The sequence below is a fragment of the Aphelocoma coerulescens genome, chromosome 12 (assembly GCF_041296385.1).
Source record: "Aphelocoma coerulescens isolate FSJ_1873_10779 chromosome 12, UR_Acoe_1.0, whole genome shotgun sequence".
In the NCBI taxonomy this organism is placed as follows: Eukaryota; Metazoa; Chordata; class Aves; order Passeriformes; family Corvidae; genus Aphelocoma; species Aphelocoma coerulescens.
In genome coordinates, this window is record NC_091026.1 from 20,248,185 (window position 1) to 20,267,079 (window position 18,895).

Sequence of the window (18,895 nt, forward strand, 5' to 3'; positions counted from 1 at the left end):
TGGATACCACCATGCTCAGAACAGTCCAGCCCCTCTGATAATGCACTGTGAGCAATCCTTCCTGCAGGGGAGATTCCATTTTTGTTCAGGGCACTGGGATGCACGGGTGAGATTGAGGGTGGATGAGGTGAGATGGTAACGACACCACCTCGACTTTCCACCTGAGCTGCAGCTCCTGCTGCTTTCTGAGGTGTGTTTGGGCCATCAGTATTCCTGCAGCAGAACATCTTCCAGTCTTTTTTCCCAAAGGGAAGTCTTCTGCTGGGTTTGGAGGTGCCCGTCTGTGTGGTTGAGCAGTGTAGGTGGGAAAAAAAGGAGAAGAGGCGCTGCCTCAGGGTTCAGCTGTGTCCTGGTGGCCTTGTGTTGTTCACGCTTGGGTACCACCTCCTCTCTGGCAATCCTCTCAGCATTCCACTGGGATCCTGGTCCTGCAAGGAGCAGGGAGGTAAATCAGTAATTCTCCCAATTCCTCTCCACGGGATCCAGGTCCAACATAAACTTTCAAGACGATCCCTAGCAGGATTAAAGTCCTCCCCGAGCAGGCAGAGGCAAAGCTATTCAGCAAAACAAGGTCATGCTGCCTTTTTTTTTGGTAAGCACAGGAATCAACAAAGCACTGTTATATAACTTCTATTTATATCCCACTTGCTCACTAGCTGCAGGCACACAAGAGTAGCTGAGAAGGGAATTTAATGAGCTCTCAGGGCTTGCTCACCTTCCAGAGCGGGTAGGAGCCAGCTTGTTTTTGAAGTGCGTCAGCAAATGAAACTGGTGGTGGGTGGGTGGTTTGGGTAGGTGGACTGACTTGTTGCTATGGTTTTCTTTAATTCCTCTGTCTCTCAAGAAGATCTTACACTTTTATTTTTTTCTTTTGGGGAGTCTGCAGACTTCCTTGTTTCTCACACCTACGCAGCGCTCGCCGGTTCGGTGGGGAAGTGGGATCCGTGCTCCTGCCATGGGGAATGGGATCCGTGCTCCTTCCATGGCTGAGCTGAGTGACCCAGCACTGTGTGTTCCCACAGGGATGCAGGAGGAACCCAAATCAGCTCTGTGCTGACAGCAAGGCAGACCCCGAGTCTCCCATGCTCCCCAGGCCATCTGTGAGCCCAGACCCCACAGTCACATTTATACTTGTGGTTCCCCCACTGTGCCCTCACCAGTGGCACCTCATATTTCCAAGGGTTCACACTGGCTCTGGAAGGGTGTGAGGGAACTGTATCTCTGTGAGGTTTGTTCTGCTTTCCTCTGTGAAATGACTTTAGGTTGCATCAAGATTTTTGGGTGTTGCAGAAAGAGAACAGGTAGGATACGAGGGCTCTTCCTGATGTGGTTGTGCTGCTGGTCTCATTTAAAGCTGGTTGGGACAGACAAGCATTTCCACAGGTCAGGATCTGTACACTCATCACCCCCAGAAAACATTCCCCCATAAGGTGGGCAGAACCCCCAGCAAAGAGCAGAGCTGTGCGGGGTGCCGAGTGGATGCCCATGGCAGGGAGAGTTTGTCTTATTTGTGGAATATAGAGCTGGGAAGTCCTCCTTCTGCTTTCAGGACAAAGTTTATTTTACAGTTTGCAAAAAAAACAGGCAATTGAGGTGTTCTGGCAGATTTTCCTTATGGGTTTATTTCAAACTGTGAAGTATGTTCAGTGTGAAATATTTCAGCTGCCATTTCCTTAAGCTATGCAAGACTAATGATATCCATCACTCATGCCCAAAGTGATGGATCTCCAGCGAGCCAGGACGTAAGAGAGATTTCGAGAGAGAGGGATTAGCAATATTTAAAATAAATAAATGAGGAGGGACTGAAAGCAAAGTTGGGTTGGAATTTTCTGCAGCAGAAGCCCTCGCAGTATGTTTAGGCAGAATGTAGAAGGCTGGCATTTGTGCTTAATTCAGTGCTTGTGTTAGTGCAGTTCCCCTTAAAATGTGGCTTGTTTGAAGTAGTCCAGCTCTAAGAACTCGTCTGGGGGTGGCAAACTCTTCCTGCAGAGATGAAGTAGCACACAAGTTTTGCATTAGTTCGTGCTGGCCGGATAACCCGAGCGAGCTGAGGTCCCTGCAGTGATTTCTCTCTAGTGTTGGAATAAAATGTCCTGAGTTTAAGCCAGATTGCTGAGCTTTCTCCTCTTTCTGGAGGGACTTTCCTCTCTGAAATGTCCCTGGCTCGCCAAGTTCACGGGGTGTTTTCTGTGCACTGGCATTAGAGAAATGGGGAAGGAGACGACAGCAGTTTGTTTTAATTGGTGAGGTGTTTGCTGGGGCTTTGCTTTCCCTGATTTCTTGGTAATCAAAAGCTTGTTTTGCTGGGGAATTCTTTGGGATGTGTTGGGATGGTCTGGCAGGGCTTCGTAGCTGATGAAACAGCTCTGGGAGGGTGCGGCCCCGGGAGCGCTCCGAGCTCTGCGGGCTGACGGCAACCTCGGAGTGGCTCCTGCAGCCAAGGCAGCCCCAGGCCAGGCCAGCCCTCGTGGGGAGCAAACACTGCTGTGCAGAGCCTGCTGAAACCCAGGGCTCACTGCTGGGTTTTGGTGCTGTTCCTCACAGGATCAGACAGCCCAGCCCGGAACTAGTCTGGGGTGGAGAGTCAAGCTGTTCCATGAGACACAATCCAACTGTTGCTCCTTTTCTTGGCTGGCAACACAGCCGTGACTTGGGGGCAGAGCCAGGTAACAGGGTAGGGAAAGGTGTTCCCAGTAAAGGGGACAGCACACACCAGCCAAACTGGCAAGGCTTTCAGAGGCAAGAGCTAGAAATCAGCTGCCTTCAGCTGCTGCCTGGTTTTTTTTCCCCATTTAACAATCCTACACTGGGCACAAGCTCACTCATCATTAAATTTACTGTGGATTAGTTACATTTATAGTGGATTACTTACCTGGGTCTGTCCTCTGTACACCTTGCACAAAGGTACCAGACTGCTGTGCTTTATGGTTTCACTCTCCGAAGGACAGATGTCAGTTCTGCTGGCTAAAATCCAATTTGTTACCAGCTGCTGGTATGAGAGACACGTTAAGGAGCATTTGTCCCTGCCCTGTGGTTATCCTGCCTCCATAATCCCGCCCCCTGAACTGCTGGGGAGTTAGCTGAGCTTCTCTTCCACTCATCATTAGAAATTATGTATATTACATATGTCAAAGGTCTCAGAATTAAGTGCTAATGCCAGGAAATGTGCCTGTTCTTTGCTGATTTATTTTTTTTTAATGTGGTTCTACAATCCAACTTGTTAATGATTTGCAATATTTAAGAACATGCCAAAAAATACCCACCACAGAAGATGATATTAATGCTGAATAAAAAGCCAGCAAGCAAAAATGGTATTTTCAGTTTAGCACGGAACGTTAGGTAAACATTTCACAGAGTATGTAAATAGTCAGAAGGGGAGTCCAAGTTCCTGGGAATAACTACAGAAGAGACACAAACTTAAAAAAATATGAGTGACTGGAAGTTAGTGACATAAAAAGGAGCTTAACCACATGTTTCTTACAGTTTTTAACCTCTGGAATAGATCACAGACAGACACAGTTCATCATCTCTGACACTTTCTCAAGAAAGACAGGATTCTTTTCTCAAAAAACCACGTGAAACACAGGCTGAGTTGGTGAGGGAGCTCGAGGGGCTGCTGGTGCTCCAGGGTGGGCCAGGCTGTAGCTGGTCAAGGTGCTGCAGTTGAAACTTGGCCTTCAATTTCTTCTCCAGAGAAATCCATCTCTGGGTTTGCAGCTTTGCTTCTGCACGTGTTGTGTGGAGCAGGAGATAGAGTCATAGGTGATGCTGGTATTTATGTACCGAGCTCCTTTGGCCCAGGGGGGATCCACTGGAGGGGCAGAGGTGTAAGGGGGATGTCCTGCTGTGCATGAGGCTTCTGGCTGGAATTCCTTAGGAGCAGAGTTGGGTGATGGAGTGGGAGAGGAAGAAGTTACTCCACAAGTTTGCTGGTATCTGGTGTTAGGAGTTGATCTGCTCTGTGGTACTTTAATTGGATGTCAGGAGGAGCAGTGGTGTGGCTGCTTTGCAGACGTGGTGCCTGTGCTGGGTTCTCCTTCCATCCCCTTGAAACAATGAATGTGTGCAGGTGGTGGTTGCTCCCTCCTCAGAAGTGCTGGAGAGCTCTGTGGCGGTGTCCTTGCTCACAGTGAGTGAGGATCTGTCCTGTCAGCCACTCGTGCTTGTCACGTGGGCTGGGTCTGGGTTTCCTTCTGTGGCTGTGTAATTAATTAATTACCATCCCATTATCTCGGGCGTTGTCGCCTCAGAGCGGCCGTGGTTCATTTGCTCAGGAGGTTGCTGTGCTCTGGAGATCTGCTGGGCTTCTCTGAGCTGTGGGCACTCCTAAAGCTCTTTGCTGAGCCTGAGAGCATGGGGCAGACCTCACGAGCTGCTGTGGCCCTGCCGTGGCTCCTGTCAAGGGACAATGACTTAAAAGACATTAACAATGCAGGGTTGAAATAAAATGCAGTTTCATATTGTATGAGTTTAGCACTCTGTAAGAACGCCAGAATGGCTTGGGCTGGAAGGAACCTTAAATATCATCTACTTCCAACCCCCTGCCATGGCAGGGACACCTTCCACTATCCCAGGCTGCTCCAAGCCCCAATGTCCAGCCTGGCCTTGGGCACTGCCAGGGATCCAGGGGCAGCCACAGCTGCTCTGGGCACCCTGTGCCAGGGCCTGCCCACCCTCCCAGGGAACAATTCCTTCCCAATATCCCATCTATCCCTGCCCTATGGCAGTGGGAAGCCATTCCCCTTGTCTTGTCCCTCCATGCCCTTGTCACAAATCCCTCTCTTGCCTTCACTGCCCGTGTCTCCAGTACCAGATGGAGCTTTGTCTCCACTACCTCTCAGACAGCTTTTCCATGCTGAGGCAGCCAGGCACAGCCTGTACTGGTTTGTTATGGGACACAGTTGCCTGCCCTGCAGTAGGTTTTTAGGAGCTCCCAAGCCCCAGTGTGATGGTGACTGGATCCTCAGGGATGGCTGGTGTCAGATGCTGCAGTGTCAGGGCTATGTTTAAAGCTCTGTTCCTCAAAATCCCACAGGAGTGTGGAGGTTGGCTGTTCCTCCACACTTGCTCTTTCAGCAGCCTGTGGTTCCATGGTGTCTGTACACAAGCCAGGACCCCAGCAGACGGTGCTCTAAAATGGCCACTCGATTTCCGTTTTAAAAAGGGAGATTTCTCCACTTTCTTCTTCGAGGCTATATCTGTAAATAAAATTTTAGGATTTCTGTCATAATTATCACCACCCGTTACCTGCTCAAGCGCAACTTGCAAGATCACACCTCTTAAAATACAGTATCTTTGGGAGCTGGCATGTGGTTGATTCATATGTGTGAAGGTGTTAGGCATCCTGACCTAAACTGAAACAATCATTTGGTGACACCCCTTCAGTGTATGCACAGCATGCACAAAAAGCTTTACTGGAAATGCTCCTTTCATTTGGGTTTTTTTTCTCTGAAGCGCAGTGGAAACTCAGTTAAGAAGCTTGAAAAGACGACAAAAATCAAGTCTGTCAGCAAGCAGTAATTACTCTCATAAAAGGTATTTCTTTAGTGTGGTTCATTAAAAAAAGGCTTTTCCTTCAGCATGGCTTCATCACAGGGAAACTCCTTCTGTCTGGGCTCTGGAGATGTGGCAGCCAGGTCACGGCCATCGCTGCCTGATGTGCAAATCGTGGGATTTTTCAGAAAGTGCTTGGCCTTTCTGGAGTCCGTGGCTTCTGCTGGTCTATCTGTGAATTGTTATTGTTGTTGTTACTATTTGTAATCTTGGTAGAGTGAAATTTGCAAGATGCCCCTCAGATACAAACTCTTCCTCTCTCTGTCTGTGTAGCCACCAAGTAACAGAGTTAGTTCAGGCTTGGCTGCCTCAACCACCCAGTTACTGAGGGGTTTGTTTGTTGGTCAGCCTCACCCTCCTCACCAGGAAGGATTTCTTGAATGTATCTAATCTAAATCGGCCCTCTTTCAGTTTAGAGCCATGGGAACACATTATAAGAAAACACTCAAATTGTCGGTATAAAGGCTTGGATTAAATATTTTATTTTTACTGTACCAATGCTAATAAATGAATTGGGCAGCCAGATCACCAGGTGGCACATCACAGGCCCAGCACTGGGCAGAGGGCATGTCCTGCAGTGCTCTGGCTCCTCTGCTTTGCTGCACTCTGTGGGTGGGTCTCAGGAGGGGGTACTGTTGTGACTGTCTTTGTGGATTTGGGATGTCTGTCCTGGGTTGTTCTCCTTTCTCTCCTCTCTCTCAATCACTAGCAGTAAACAGAATCTTGTGAGTTTACCTGAGGTGCCGAGGGCAGGTGGGAGGTGCTGCCGTGGTGGGAGGGATATCTCGTGAATATTGACCACATTCTTTAAATAGCCCCACTCCTGCTCTGCCTGTAATCAAAGACACAACTCTGGGAGTGTTCAAAGTCACGCCGTGTGTTCTCGGTGCAGCTGCTGAGGAGTGATCAAAGGCAGCAGCAGCCATGGCCCCGTGTGCTCCACAGCAGAGCGGGCAGGATATATTGCTATTCCCATTTTAATTTGTTTTTTCAATAAATCAGGCTTCATTCCTATTCATCATGTAAAGCTGTTGGCTGGCGAGCCGCTGCAGAATGCTAACTAATTTCATAATGCTCTGCATAAGGTGACCCACTTACAAGTTCATCCTTCAGTCGTGTTTAAGCTCTGGTCCTGATTTATGTAACAGCATATTGGTTTCATCAAGAGTTGTCTGATCACTCACTGTGTTGGCTCCTTCTTGACCTGTACATGATTTGTATTCTCCTCAATTTTAGGGAGAACTTTCTGTCTCCGTGCACATATGTGCAGAAGAAGAGTAATAAACCTTCTTAAAAGTAGTGCTTTGAGTTTTACTGTCACTTAAAGATATACTGGAGTGGGAACTAAAAGGAGTTTTAAGGACCCTGCTGCAGGCAGGGCAGGGGAAGCTCAGCAGGAGATGTCCCTCATGTCATCACCCTGTTTTGTACGTTTTTGGACTGTGATTAACATTGGCTGTTGTGTGTTGTGAGTCACAGTCCCTTGGATCTGAGGGTGGGAAGGCAGGACAATTCTTCCTCCTCTGTAACTTGCTCATACCCTTTTGTTTCTGAACTGAGAATCAAATTATAGGGAATTCCCTTCTCCTTCATTCGTGGTACTTACCTTTATCTCCCTTGTTGAGAGTGAGGTGTGCTGCCCAAGTGTATCAGGCTGGTGTGATTTATTGCCCTCACTTCTCTTTAAATCTGTATTTGAAGCTGTTAATGAGGGGTTTAACAAAGCTGAGACACTGGGGCTGCCTTACAATAAACTACAAGTTTCCATTGCTGTGAGTTTCAATTTGCTGACGACTAATGAAGCTCCTGGTCCTGCAGGATTCCACACGGTGCAGAAAGGTGGAATTGTCTGGGTTCAGACCTGTGTGTGGAGCTACAGATGCTGTTCCTTTTCTCTTGTAGCATTCCTTCTTCTGCCGGCTGACAGAAGATAAGAAATCCGAGAAGTTCTTTAAGGTTTTTTATGATCGCATGAAAGTGGCACAGCAGGAAATCAAGGCAACTGTCACAGTCAACACCAGTGACTTAGGAAACAAAAAGAAAGATGAAGACTCAGACAGAGATGTCCCCAACAGGAAAAGAGGTAATCCTCAGTCGTTCCCTTTCTGAACTGACAGGGGAGTACAGTGTGTTTTGAACTCGTTTCAACTGATGCAATAATGCTCTGATCTCTGATCCCACAGAGCAAAGTTCAGAGATCAGTGGTGCCCTGGCTCGGGATTTCAAGAGCTTCATCCCTTCTTCAACTATTTGTGAGGTTGTGCTATTGAAATGAGGAAAAGTCTTTCAGAGCTGAGAGTCTGCTGCCTTGTCTCGTGACAAGCTGGCCAAATCTGATCCGTAGTAACGACCCTGGACTGTGGGTTGTGGTCAGCGCCTTCTCTAACAATAAGTGAAGAAATCCTAATTTTGTTCTGAAGCAGGTCCTTTTACCATAACTCTGGCTAGTGCTAGATGTGTGTGCCCTAACCAATTAATCCCCAGATTTATAACCCTGCTGTGGCTGGTGTACAAGGTGCAGAGTGTGACACGAGCCCCTCACCTACACTAAACGTACTCACCAGGGAGCTGCTGCTCAGCAGCTGGGCCTGTGGGTGAAGCTGCCGTGGGCACGTGTGAACAGATCTCCTGGCCCCCTTTAGCCAGCTTCCCTAAGGGAGATGTGTCCTTGTGTGTTGTAGTGAGGGAACCCATGACCCAGATCACGGAGGAGGTGCGGGACCAGCTGCTGGAGGCGTCTGCGGCCACGCGGAAGGCGTACAACACGTACCGCAGGGAGGCCGACCCCGAGGAGCACTACTCAGCGGGAGAGGGAGCCCAGGCTGCAGCAGACAAGAGCAAAGACGAGCTGGAGATGAGTGCTGTCATCTCCATCATGCAGCCCATCCTGCGCTTCCTGCAGCTGCTCTGCGAAAACCACAACCGGGATTTGCAGGTACCGCCTGGCTCCGGGCAGGTGTGCTCAGGGTGCCTTGTGCGTTCACTGCTGCCACACCATTATCCCTAATCCCAGGCCTCTTTAAATGGATTATGTGACCAATTATTCTCTTTGCTCTTGAAGGTAATCCAAAAAAAAGTACTTTCACCTTGCTGGACTGATATGAGGAAATCCAGTTATCCAGTGGTCTTTGAAAGGTGCATGAAAGGTGGTGGGATCAACACTTCTTGGGGTTTTTAAAGAGCATATGTTGAAAGCAAGCAAGTGTTGTACTGTAAAGTTGCTGTTTTGCTTCTGAGAGGGGAGGGAAAGAAAGAAAAATCATGTAGGAAAATGAAGAGGGCATTGGGACTTTGGTTCCTTAAGCTTAACTTTCCCATGACCAAGTTCTCCTGGGTTTTCATGGATCTCTTCATGTGCCTAGAGTTAAACACATGGTGAAGGTGTCGGGAAAGCCTCATCTGGAGATGAATCTGCTGAGCAATGAGAAGGGTTTCTAGGTTGTATCCACACAGGAGGAATTAGGGAGAGGGGGGGTTTGCTGTGGAATGGGCGGAGTCCCTGGTGCCAAAGGACATGGAGAAGGTCAGGGAGCTCAGTGCCACCTTCACTTTGCTCTTCACTGGTAAGACTGGCCTTCACCAATCCTACATCCCTGAGACCCTGGTGCGGTCTGGAGCAAGGGAGACTTACTCTTGGTGGAGAATTGGGATGGGAAACATCTAAACAAGCTGGATGTGCATTTAAACAAGCTGGATACCCCAGGCTCTATGTGGAATTCTGGCTCCAGTCCTGGACTCCCAAGTCCAGCAGGGAGTCTCAGAGATGACTGATGGGCAGGGAGAGGCAGGGGGAGCTGAGAGAGGTCAGGCTGGAGAGCAGAAGGCTCAGGATCTCTCACCATTTGTGCAAACACATGATGGGGGATGTGGAGAGGAGGGGGCCAGGCTCTCCTCTGGCTGCCCCATGACAGGGGCTGGAGTTTTCAGTGTCCAAAGGTCCTGGCAGCCTCAGCTGTCCTGTGCTGTCCTGGGATGTGTTTGTAGAATTCCAGGGAGCCAGAGTAGATTCCCCCTTACAGAGGGGCTGCAATTCAGATGATTTTTGTTCAGCGCAGCCGCTGCTACTGGGTTAGGATCGAGAAGCTGGTGAGGCGCCGTACAATGTGCTAAATGCCCTCATAAAGAGTAATAATTGCCTTGATTGCACATTGTTCCCTGGCCGGCAGGAGCGTGGGACCCTGCGTGAGAGCTTTGCAGAGCTGCCAAATCGCTTCCTCTGAGCAGGAACGTCCCGGCAGCACGTGGGATCACAGCTGCATGGAATCATCCCCGTGCTCCAGCCTGGCATTCTGGGAGCATCTCTGAGTGCCCAGGTTATATACATCAGCCTTTCCCTCATTTTTAAGAGAAAGAGCTCTTTGATGTGTGTTTTGTCAGAGGGTTTTCCTGCCGCTGGCGGTGTCGGAGCCGAGCAGGCCGGCGGTTCCTGTGGCACGATTCCAAACCGCACGCACAGGATCCGCTGCTGCCTTTGGCGAGGCACCCGCAGCTATAGGAGCTCAGTTGAATTCCAGCCAGTGCAGAAACTTGGCCTGAGCTCTTCCCTGTCCTGAACAATTAGATTTCCCAAACAGCAGGTAGTCGTAGTCAGCTCTGAGAGAAAAAGGGATTTCTCTTTTTTTTAGCAAAAAAAAAAAAAGGTGGCAGAACAATTTTTCCAGTGTAATCCTCTTGCTGCCTGCCTGCCTCGAGGTTTGTCCTTCTCCCTCAGCCCCGAAGGGGAGGCAGGAGTGTCTTATCCTCCAAAATCTTGGTGTCTGCAGCTGGTGCATGCAGCTGAGCTCCCTGCAGTAGTGCCAGAGGACTCGCTGCCTAAAGGAACAAGGAGGGACTCTCCTGGAGTCTGTGTGTGTCCCAGAACTGCACGTTATATTTGAATGAGGAGTGAGTTGGGATCACCTGCCCGGTGCAGCTGTGAGCTGGGCATACCGAGCCTTTCCAGGCTGTTGGCAGCTGTGGGAGCTGATGTGCAAACACAGGGAACTGCAAGTCATGCAGGATGAGCTGCTGTGTGTCAGAGGAGGAGGTCTGTGGGATGCTCAGGCAGCTGCAGTGCTGTGCCCTCTGCGTCAGTCAGTCCTTCCCTTCCCAGATACAGCCCGTTTGCTCCGTGTGGGTGCTGTTCCCTCCAGCCCTCCATGGGGCTGGAGGAGCTGCAGTACCCTCTCCATATGAATGCAAGGACTGGGATGAACGTGTGGGTGCATATTTTCCACATGTTCCAGCTGAATCTGCCTGCGGCTGCTCATTCTGGATGCAGGGTCTCTCAGAGGGTCCACACCTCAGGGTCCTTCCCAGGAGAGCAGTGGGATGGCACACTCAGTACTGAAGGGTTGTGTTCCCACTCTGTAGCCTGTGAGATGCTCTGGATGACAGAAAATGAAGAGCTCACTCTGTCCTGGCTGAGACAGCAGCGGACACTCCCTGGGGCAGTTTATCACAGTGCAGCAGGGGTTTGTTTTCTACAATTTTTTCCTTCCCGTTGTTCCTTCCCCTAACAACGCCCTCCTACCTCCTGTGCCTTATTCCTCTTCTCTCCTTATTGACTGGATCAAGCAGCTTAGGTACAAGCCTGGCTGTAATCAGAATAAATGCTGTGCTGCAGCCAGGGAGCATTTTACTTCCTCACTTTGGGTATTATCCTTTTGTTTTGCTTTTTTTCCTGGAGGGAAGGCACGAGCTCCGATTTCTGTAGGATCAACCTTCTTTACATTCTGACAAGTTAATCAGAAGTCAGGATACTAAATGAGCAATCAGCTGAAATGTGCTGAATCACTGTCACCTTTAGTCTGCATTCATGACAGCGTTTTCTTTTTTTAGCTTTGCCTTCCATTGAATCTGCAATTTCTCTCTCTGTTTGCCTTAAAAGATTCATTAGTCTGACTCAGGCAGAGACAGCCAGGGACCAGTGCTGCTCTCTGGGTTAGCAGGAAAGGCCCTGCTGGTTCTGTACTTCTGTTCCTCTGAGGGGCTTTTCACCCTGGAATTGTTGTTACCTGCTGGAATTAAGCTAAATAAGAGTTTTCCTGCTGAAACTTCAAGGAAAAGCAAGTGGTAGTGGCTGCTGGTCTTTGCAGCACTGCTGGGAATGCACTGGCAAACAGCATCTGAGTCACTGAGAAATTGGGTTTCTTTAGTTGTCCTTTAGTTTTGGATGGGTTTGGTGCTTTTTTTCATCTGGAATACAGGAGAGCAGACAGCTGTTAAATCCACGCCGAGAAATCTGGCTTTTCATTCGAGGAGCTGCTCCTAATCAGCAGCCTCAAGCAGGAATTACAGTAATTATGTGGGAAGAAATGCAGTGGAGAGAATTCCATTTCAAGGCACCTTCCTTCATGGTGTGCACTCAGGTGCCTCTTGTGCAGGTGGAGCTGCTGAGAGGCCTCAGCCAGGGAATCGCTGCTTCCACCTTGGAGAGAGGTCTGGGAGGAGGGAGCCTTGAGCGATGGTTGGCAGGGAAATGCAGCAGGTGGAGTGAAGCTTCCAGGCCCTGGAGAGCTTCCCAGAGCGCCTGTTCAAGGCTGGGTGTCAGGCTCTAATGGATCTCTCTTTATGAGATGTTTATGGGATGCACTCTGTTTATTGCTGTACAACGTGAAGCCAGCAAGCTGCTCAGGAGAGCAGCACGTTGCAAATAAGCCCTGAAAAGAGGCTTAAACTGCTTGTACAGTGAAACCAGAGCAATCCACCATGCAGTGCACTGGGGATGGATGAACTTAATAAATACTATCAGCCAAACAGCAGTTTGCATGGTCTTGCCCCTCCCTCATGGCTTTGACACTCTCCTCACAGAATTTCCTACGCTGCCAGAACAACAAGACAAACTACAACCTGGTGTGTGAGACACTGCAGTTCCTGGACTGCATCTGTGGGAGCACAACTGGGGGCCTTGGACTTCTGGGTCTGTATATAAACGAGAAAAACGTGGCACTGATCAACCAGACGCTGGAAAGTCTGACCGAGTACTGCCAGGGGCCCTGCCACGAGAACCAGGTAATGAATCCAGAGTTGTGAAATGCCTCCCCCTTCCTCCCTGGGCCCCAGCTCTGCCAGGCTGCTGTTGTCTTATAACACTGCCCGCTTTACTTGCCCTGCAAGTCTGAGGATTTTTTCCTTTATAAACTCCTCACAATCACCTTGTCTTTCTCAGAGAGGAAGAGGAGTTGAAACACTCAAAGCAGTGGAAGTATTTCTGCTTTGCTAAGATTTGTTTCATTAGACTTGACAGGGAGAGTGGGGAATTTCTGTTCTTCATAGAATCCCAGAATGGGTTGGGTTGGAAGGGACCTTAAAGCCATAGGCAGAGACACCTTCCACTATCCCAGGCTGCTCCAAGCTCCATCCAACCTGGCCTTGGACACTTCAGGGATGGGGCAGCCACAGCTGCTCTGGGCACCCTGTGCCAGTTTCTGCTTATTTTCTCCATTTCCTTATTACTTGAACCATAATATTCTCCTGAAAGACTGGAATGTGACTTTCCTGCCATTCTTGTCTCTGCAAAGAACATGTGAGGCTGTGCATGCCAGGGAGAATTGTCAGTGTCCCTCTGCTCTCTGGATCAGGCGGAATAAAACCCTTTAAGTGTTTTAGGTGTGCAGTTCAATGAGCAGGGCTCTCTGGATTTTGAAGCCAGCGAGCTGCTGTTTGTACATTTGAGTTACAGGCCTCTCCAAAAGCAGGGCTGAAGGGTAGGCAGAAGGTTATGGAAATTCCCATTCTTTGTGTAGACAGGACTGAAGTAGGTGTTGATTGGCACATTTATAGTAAAGAAAACTCTCCCTAATCTCAGTAAAACACTGTTCCTCCAGCCTGGACAGTTTGGCATGGAAATGCTTAATTTATCAGCTCTGGTTCTTCGTGCTTCCTGGGGCCAGGGACTCCAGTAGGACCATGGCTGAGGAGAGGAAAAGCTTGGAACAAAATGCCTTAATCTTTTGTTGTTGCACTGCCTGGAGCTCTCTGTGCAGTTATCCCTTTTGGGCAGCCCACGAGGTGATGACAGAGGGGACTCTGCTGCTCTGGCGGGGTCACCAGCCCGGGCTGTGTTTGTAGTGCAGGCAATTAGGGAAGTCTGATGACTTTTCTTTGGACAGAACTGCATTGCTACTCATGAGTCCAACGGCATTGACATCATCACAGCATTAATTCTCAATGACATCAACCCTCTGGGAAAGAAGAGGATGGACCTCGTGTTGGAGCTGAAGGCAAGTGAACGTTCTGTGTGAGGCACGTTAACAGTGAGATGAAACACAGTTTTATTGTTGGAATTATGTGGGTGTTTATTATATCCCAATATTCATAAGTGCCCAAAAATTATATCCATCAGTGAGCTGGAGGCAGTGCCCAAAGATTGTTTGTCACAGGTATTTCATCTTTTAAATGATGGCATGGAGCCGCCAGTTCTCAGATGGAGGATGCAGGCAGTCAGAATACACTGAGGAATCCTAAAATGATTTCCTGTAAAAAATTTAAAGCTGATGAAAACTGTTCTGTTGTTGCTGAGCTTTTACGTGGACAATGGAAGTGAAATTCCTCATGTTGCAACTACTTTCTTAATATTTCATTGGTGTTTTTTAATCGGTTGCTGTTAAATCATCAGCAGTTCTTCAGGGCTGTTCATATTAATGCTGAAATAATTAGCCCTGGTGCTGGTTTCAAAACACAGGAGCAGGTTCCCCTCTAGCAGTGGCAGTCCCAGAGCACCCTTGCTTCAGCCTGTGCTTGAGAAATATTTCCTTTCTGACTTACTGCCCTGACTGGCACTGCAGTGTCTCCTTGTTTTTCGTTGCCGACTCACACCATTATTATGGGTAATGTGGGTTTTTTATTATTGTAAATAAAAAATGCTTTTAGACTCGATTAGCATTATACTTCAAAATTAAATACTTTTATTGGGTTTTATTGTCAGGCATGATGGATTTTAATCTTAATTGTTTGTATTAATGTAGTCTGGTGCCTTGTGGTAGTTTCCCATTTCCTCCCTGTGTTCCTTGGCGTGAGCAGACTGCAGAGTGATTTCAGTTAAGAGCAGCAAAGCACATCTGTGTCTTCAGCCCTGGCTGTCCCTTGATTTAATCAGCAGCATCTTCAGCAGAGCTGAGCTGCACCATTTGGGAGCTCAGAGCTTGTGGTGATGCTGCAGTGTCTTTAAACCAAAACAAAATAACACGAGCATGAAACAGCAGCATTTTCAGAAATCCAGACCTTGGCTGGGGTTAATTTAATGTCATTCGATAAGTAGGATTTGGGGAATAAACTGCTAAAAAATCCTTTTAGGTTGTATAGGTGAGTAATTAGAGGAGGGGGGGGCTTGGTGAGGTGAGGCTGTGGGAGCCCTGAGCTGGCTGGCACAATCTGCCTGTGGTGGCTGCTGCCTGTGGGACCCAGGTCCCTGAAGCCCTTCTGGCAGCAGAATGCTGCCACTCAAGCTGGGTACCCTCATTGTTTGGCTCCTGGCAGTGATTCCGTTGCTTTTCCCTCCCCTCAGAACAATGCTTCCAAGTTGCTCTTGGCCATCATGGAGAGCAGGCATGACAGTGAGAACGCTGAGAGGATCCTCTACAACATGAGGCCCAAGGAGCTGGTGAGTCCCGGGATCACTCCCGAGCTCCTGACTCTGTTCGTTTGTACAGGAGGCGGAGAAATGAAAATTCCTCGAGCCCCAAGAGCTGTCCAGGAAACCATAGCAGGGTTTTGGGGCTGGTTAGTGTATGGACTAGTGAAAACACAGGCTGGAGATCCAAAGTACAGCCAAAGCACCACTGACTTGTCCCGGTGCTCGGGGCTGCGTTGGAGCCAGGGTCAGAACGTGACGCGGGTGCAGAGAGGGTGGCCTGGAATATGTTACCTTCAGGGGAACGTGAGGTTCAGTTTCTTATGCCAGTGAGCTGGGCTGAAGCTGGATTCAGACCTCCTGTTTATCCTGGATGCTGAGAAACCCACTGACCTTCCTTTAAATGTCCCTGCTCTGCTCCCATTCCCTTCCATAGGAGTGCCGAGGGTGTGCTGCCCTCAGCAGCTCCTGCCCTTTGCCTGAGCCTGCTCTCCTTGCCTCTGCCTCCTTCTCCAGGTGGAAGTGATCAAGAAGGCTTATCTGCAGGGAGAAGTGGAGTTTGAGGATGGAGAGAACGGGGAAGATGTCGCAGCATCTCCGAGGAACGTGGGACACAATATTTATATCCTGGCTCATCAGGTAGAGTTTCACCACAAGTCATAAACTGGGGAAAGCCAGAGTTTTCCCTGTTTTCATGGTTCATCTCTGAGAGAAACTCACTGCACATTCTCTTGTCATCAGAGCAAATCCAAATCTTAATCAGAAACAAAAATAGTACAATACAAGAAAATCTGGGAATTTTCTTTTATAGTGGGAAGCAGGCAGGCTCTGGACAGAGTTCCTGAGGACACGTGGCTCAATTCTTGGCAGCACCGAGCAGCAGTGTATTGTTTTTCAGCTGTATCAAAGGTTACTTTATGCTCCCAAAGAAATGCTACTCACAGATCAATTAAAGTGTAATCAGAAATCTCAGTCCTTGCCACATTCTCTCTCTGCTGGAGCCAGGCAGAGCCATTGTACTGATACAATGTGTGTTTGAAAGGTAAAAAACCAAAGGGGAGAAAAACATACCTAAATGTACTTAATGTATTGATGCTACATCTCTCCCTGCATTAGAGACTTCCTGTTCCTCCAGCATCTGAGCAGACAGACCCTCTCTGTGCTGCAGGATGAATTTGGAGCACCCAGCAGCATTTTTGGAGCAGTGCTCTGTGCATCTGCTGCTCAGCTGGTGCAGATTTTCTCTTTGTCCCTGCCTGGATCCTTGGTGATGAGCACACCTTTGGGTTAGGGTGGTGTAGAGGGGCAGACCGAATGTGAACATTCAGAAAGATTCCAGGCAAAGGGTGGGAGAGGATGGGGAAAAGAGGAGTACAACACTGGCATTAAAGAAATACATATTTGAATCATTCTGACTTGCTCCCAAAATAGAGCTGCAGGGTGTCTGGTTGGAACAGAACAAGCCTTCTGTCAACTTTGCCCTTTCCTAGCAGCTGACTGCGTACTATTTCTTTTTTTATGCCAAAAATCAGAAATTTAATATCACAGAGAGACATCTGGTGTCTCCCACTCCCTGTGCATTCCTTTATTTTAGTTGGCTCGCCACAACAAAGAGCTGCAGAACATGCTGAAGCCGGGGGGTCAGATCGAGGGGGACGAGGCGCTGGAGTTCTACGCCAAGCACACGGCACAGATCGAGGTACCGGGAGCCTGCAGGGGCTGAGCCTCCCAGGAGAGAGCCAGGGAGTGCAGCCCCGGTGCATTATTCACGATGCTGTCGTGGCTCTGCCTGCCTGTGTGTGGACTGTTGTCTCTGATACAGAACATAAATAGAGAGTTATTTATTTAATTCCTTGGCAGTGGTGGGGGGAGCTATTCCTGAGCTGTCATGTGTGGGCTCGGGGATGGAGCTGAGCAGAGCTCTCTTGGCAGGAGGAAGTGTGGCTTCGCTTCTGTTACATTTTGGCCGGTGCTATTGCTGAATCCAGAAAGTTTGTGATAGCTTTTGCCACTCTTTCTGGATTCAAATGACAGTTTGGCCTCATGTGCCATCTAAGAGCTTTATAAAAGTAAAATGTTCACAAATACGGAGATTTCCCAGAGCAGCTGTGGCTGCCCCTGGATCCCTGGCAGTGTCCCAGGCCAGGCTGGACAGGGCTTGGAGCAGCCTGGGACAGTGGAAGGTGTCCCTGCCCATGGCAGGAGGTGGCACTGGATGGGCTTTAAGGTCCTTTCCAATCCAAACCAGTCCATGGTTCTGTGACTTCCCAAAAATCTGTAATCAGCTGTCTTGGGGTGACCTTATGATGTGATACAGAATTAACTGTTATTCCTTGTACTTGCCCATGGCTCAAATTTGCCAGCATTCTTGAACTGGGCCACCACATTGCTCTGAAATCCATCCCAGCTCTGGTGCAGGATTCACTGGGCCCCTTGGATATCCCAGCTAAGACCAGTACTGCCGGAATAAGACCACAGCACAGAAATTACAATTCTGGAGCTAAATGCAGACCTGCTTTGAAGGGTAAATTAAATGAAATCTGTGTCGAGCTGCTGTTCTTTGGAAATGCATCTGCATGTAGCTGGTTTGAAAGGGGGAGCAAAACAGGCAGAAAACCAAGCAATAAAAGCATTTAAACACTGGGAAGGGCTCATGAGGCTGCTGTGCAGATTGTCAGGTCAGACCGCACCATGGAGCAGATCGTGTTCCCCGTGCCCAGCATCTGTGAGTTCCTCACCAAGGAGTCCAAGCTGCGCATCTACTACACCACGGAGAGGGATGAGCAGGGCAGCAAGATCAACGACTTCTTCCTCAAGTCAGAAGACCTCTTCAATGAGATGAACTGGCAGAAGAAGCTGCGAGGTAGGTCGGTGCTGCTCCGCGTGGGGCAGAGCGCTGAGGGTCGGGATTTTGGGATTTGAAACGTTGGCTGGGCAGCAGATGGCTCCCCAGTGGGGCAGAAACCTCGATAATTGTTCGCAAGAGCTGCTCTGTGCACGATGGCAGGATGCTGGGATAAAGGCAGGCTGGATGCTGGAGCAGGAGGGACCCTCTGGAGGGGATCCAGGGCACAGCGGAACGGAGCAGCACAGGTCGTCCCTTTTGAGATCCAGCAGGGAGGAACAAATGTGTGGAAGAGTAGCTGAAATGGGAAGGAGGCAGGGAGAGGACCCAGCTGAAGAGAGCAGTGGCCTGTGCCAGAGGCTGGGAGGAGTAAGGCTGGGGAATGCAGCAAGGTTGGACTTGGTGATTGTAAAGGTCTTTTCCAGCCTTGATAATTCTGTGGACTTAGAGCATCTCTAGGAATGGAGATGTTTAAGAACAAGTTAAAGATCTATTTCTCAGTAGTGGCAAAGTAGAATTCATCCTTTTTTGGCAAGTGGACTGGCTGACAGGTTGATGAGTCCCTTCCATCCCTATGATGCTAAAATATCTGAAAGCAGGTGTTTTCAAGTGCTGATTTTCCCTGAGGTTCCTGCTGGCAGCTGGGAAATCCCTTACAATGATACTCTGATTCACACAGTGCCACCACGTCCCCCCATAAACCTTCTAGCTCATTTGCTTCATATTTTTGTTCTTGTTTTGCTGAAGGCCAAATGCTGCAGCTGAGGCTCAGTGGGCAGTGCTGAGACTGACCAGCAGTGACCCTGTGAAATGTGAGACAAGGCAGGTTCTTCCTGCTCAAGTCAGCCCTTGCCATCTGCTGCCACTGCTGCTCCCCTCCCCTGCATCAGCTCCACTCCAGTGTTTGTGAAAGAGCAGGACTGGTCTGGAACCCCCTCTTGGAG

General features: G+C 49.1%; 1 protein-coding gene across 1 annotated transcript in view; it reads left to right on the plus strand.

The window, feature by feature from the left end:
- The window catches only part of ITPR1 (inositol 1,4,5-trisphosphate receptor type 1), a 161,653-nt gene that overhangs the window by 111,383 nt on the left and 31,375 nt on the right, over nt 1-18,895 (plus strand). Inside the window, exons 41-48 of the mRNA XM_069028468.1 lie at nt 7,456-7,636; nt 8,235-8,488; nt 12,346-12,546; nt 13,647-13,757; nt 15,041-15,136; nt 15,623-15,745; nt 16,701-16,805; nt 17,777-17,969. Coding sequence (XP_068884569.1) covers nt 7,456-7,636; nt 8,235-8,488; nt 12,346-12,546; nt 13,647-13,757; nt 15,041-15,136; nt 15,623-15,745; nt 16,701-16,805; nt 17,777-17,969 — 1,264 coding nt within the window. The remainder of the gene's footprint in view (nt 1-7,455; nt 7,637-8,234; nt 8,489-12,345; nt 12,547-13,646; nt 13,758-15,040; nt 15,137-15,622; nt 15,746-16,700; nt 16,806-17,776; nt 17,970-18,895) is intronic.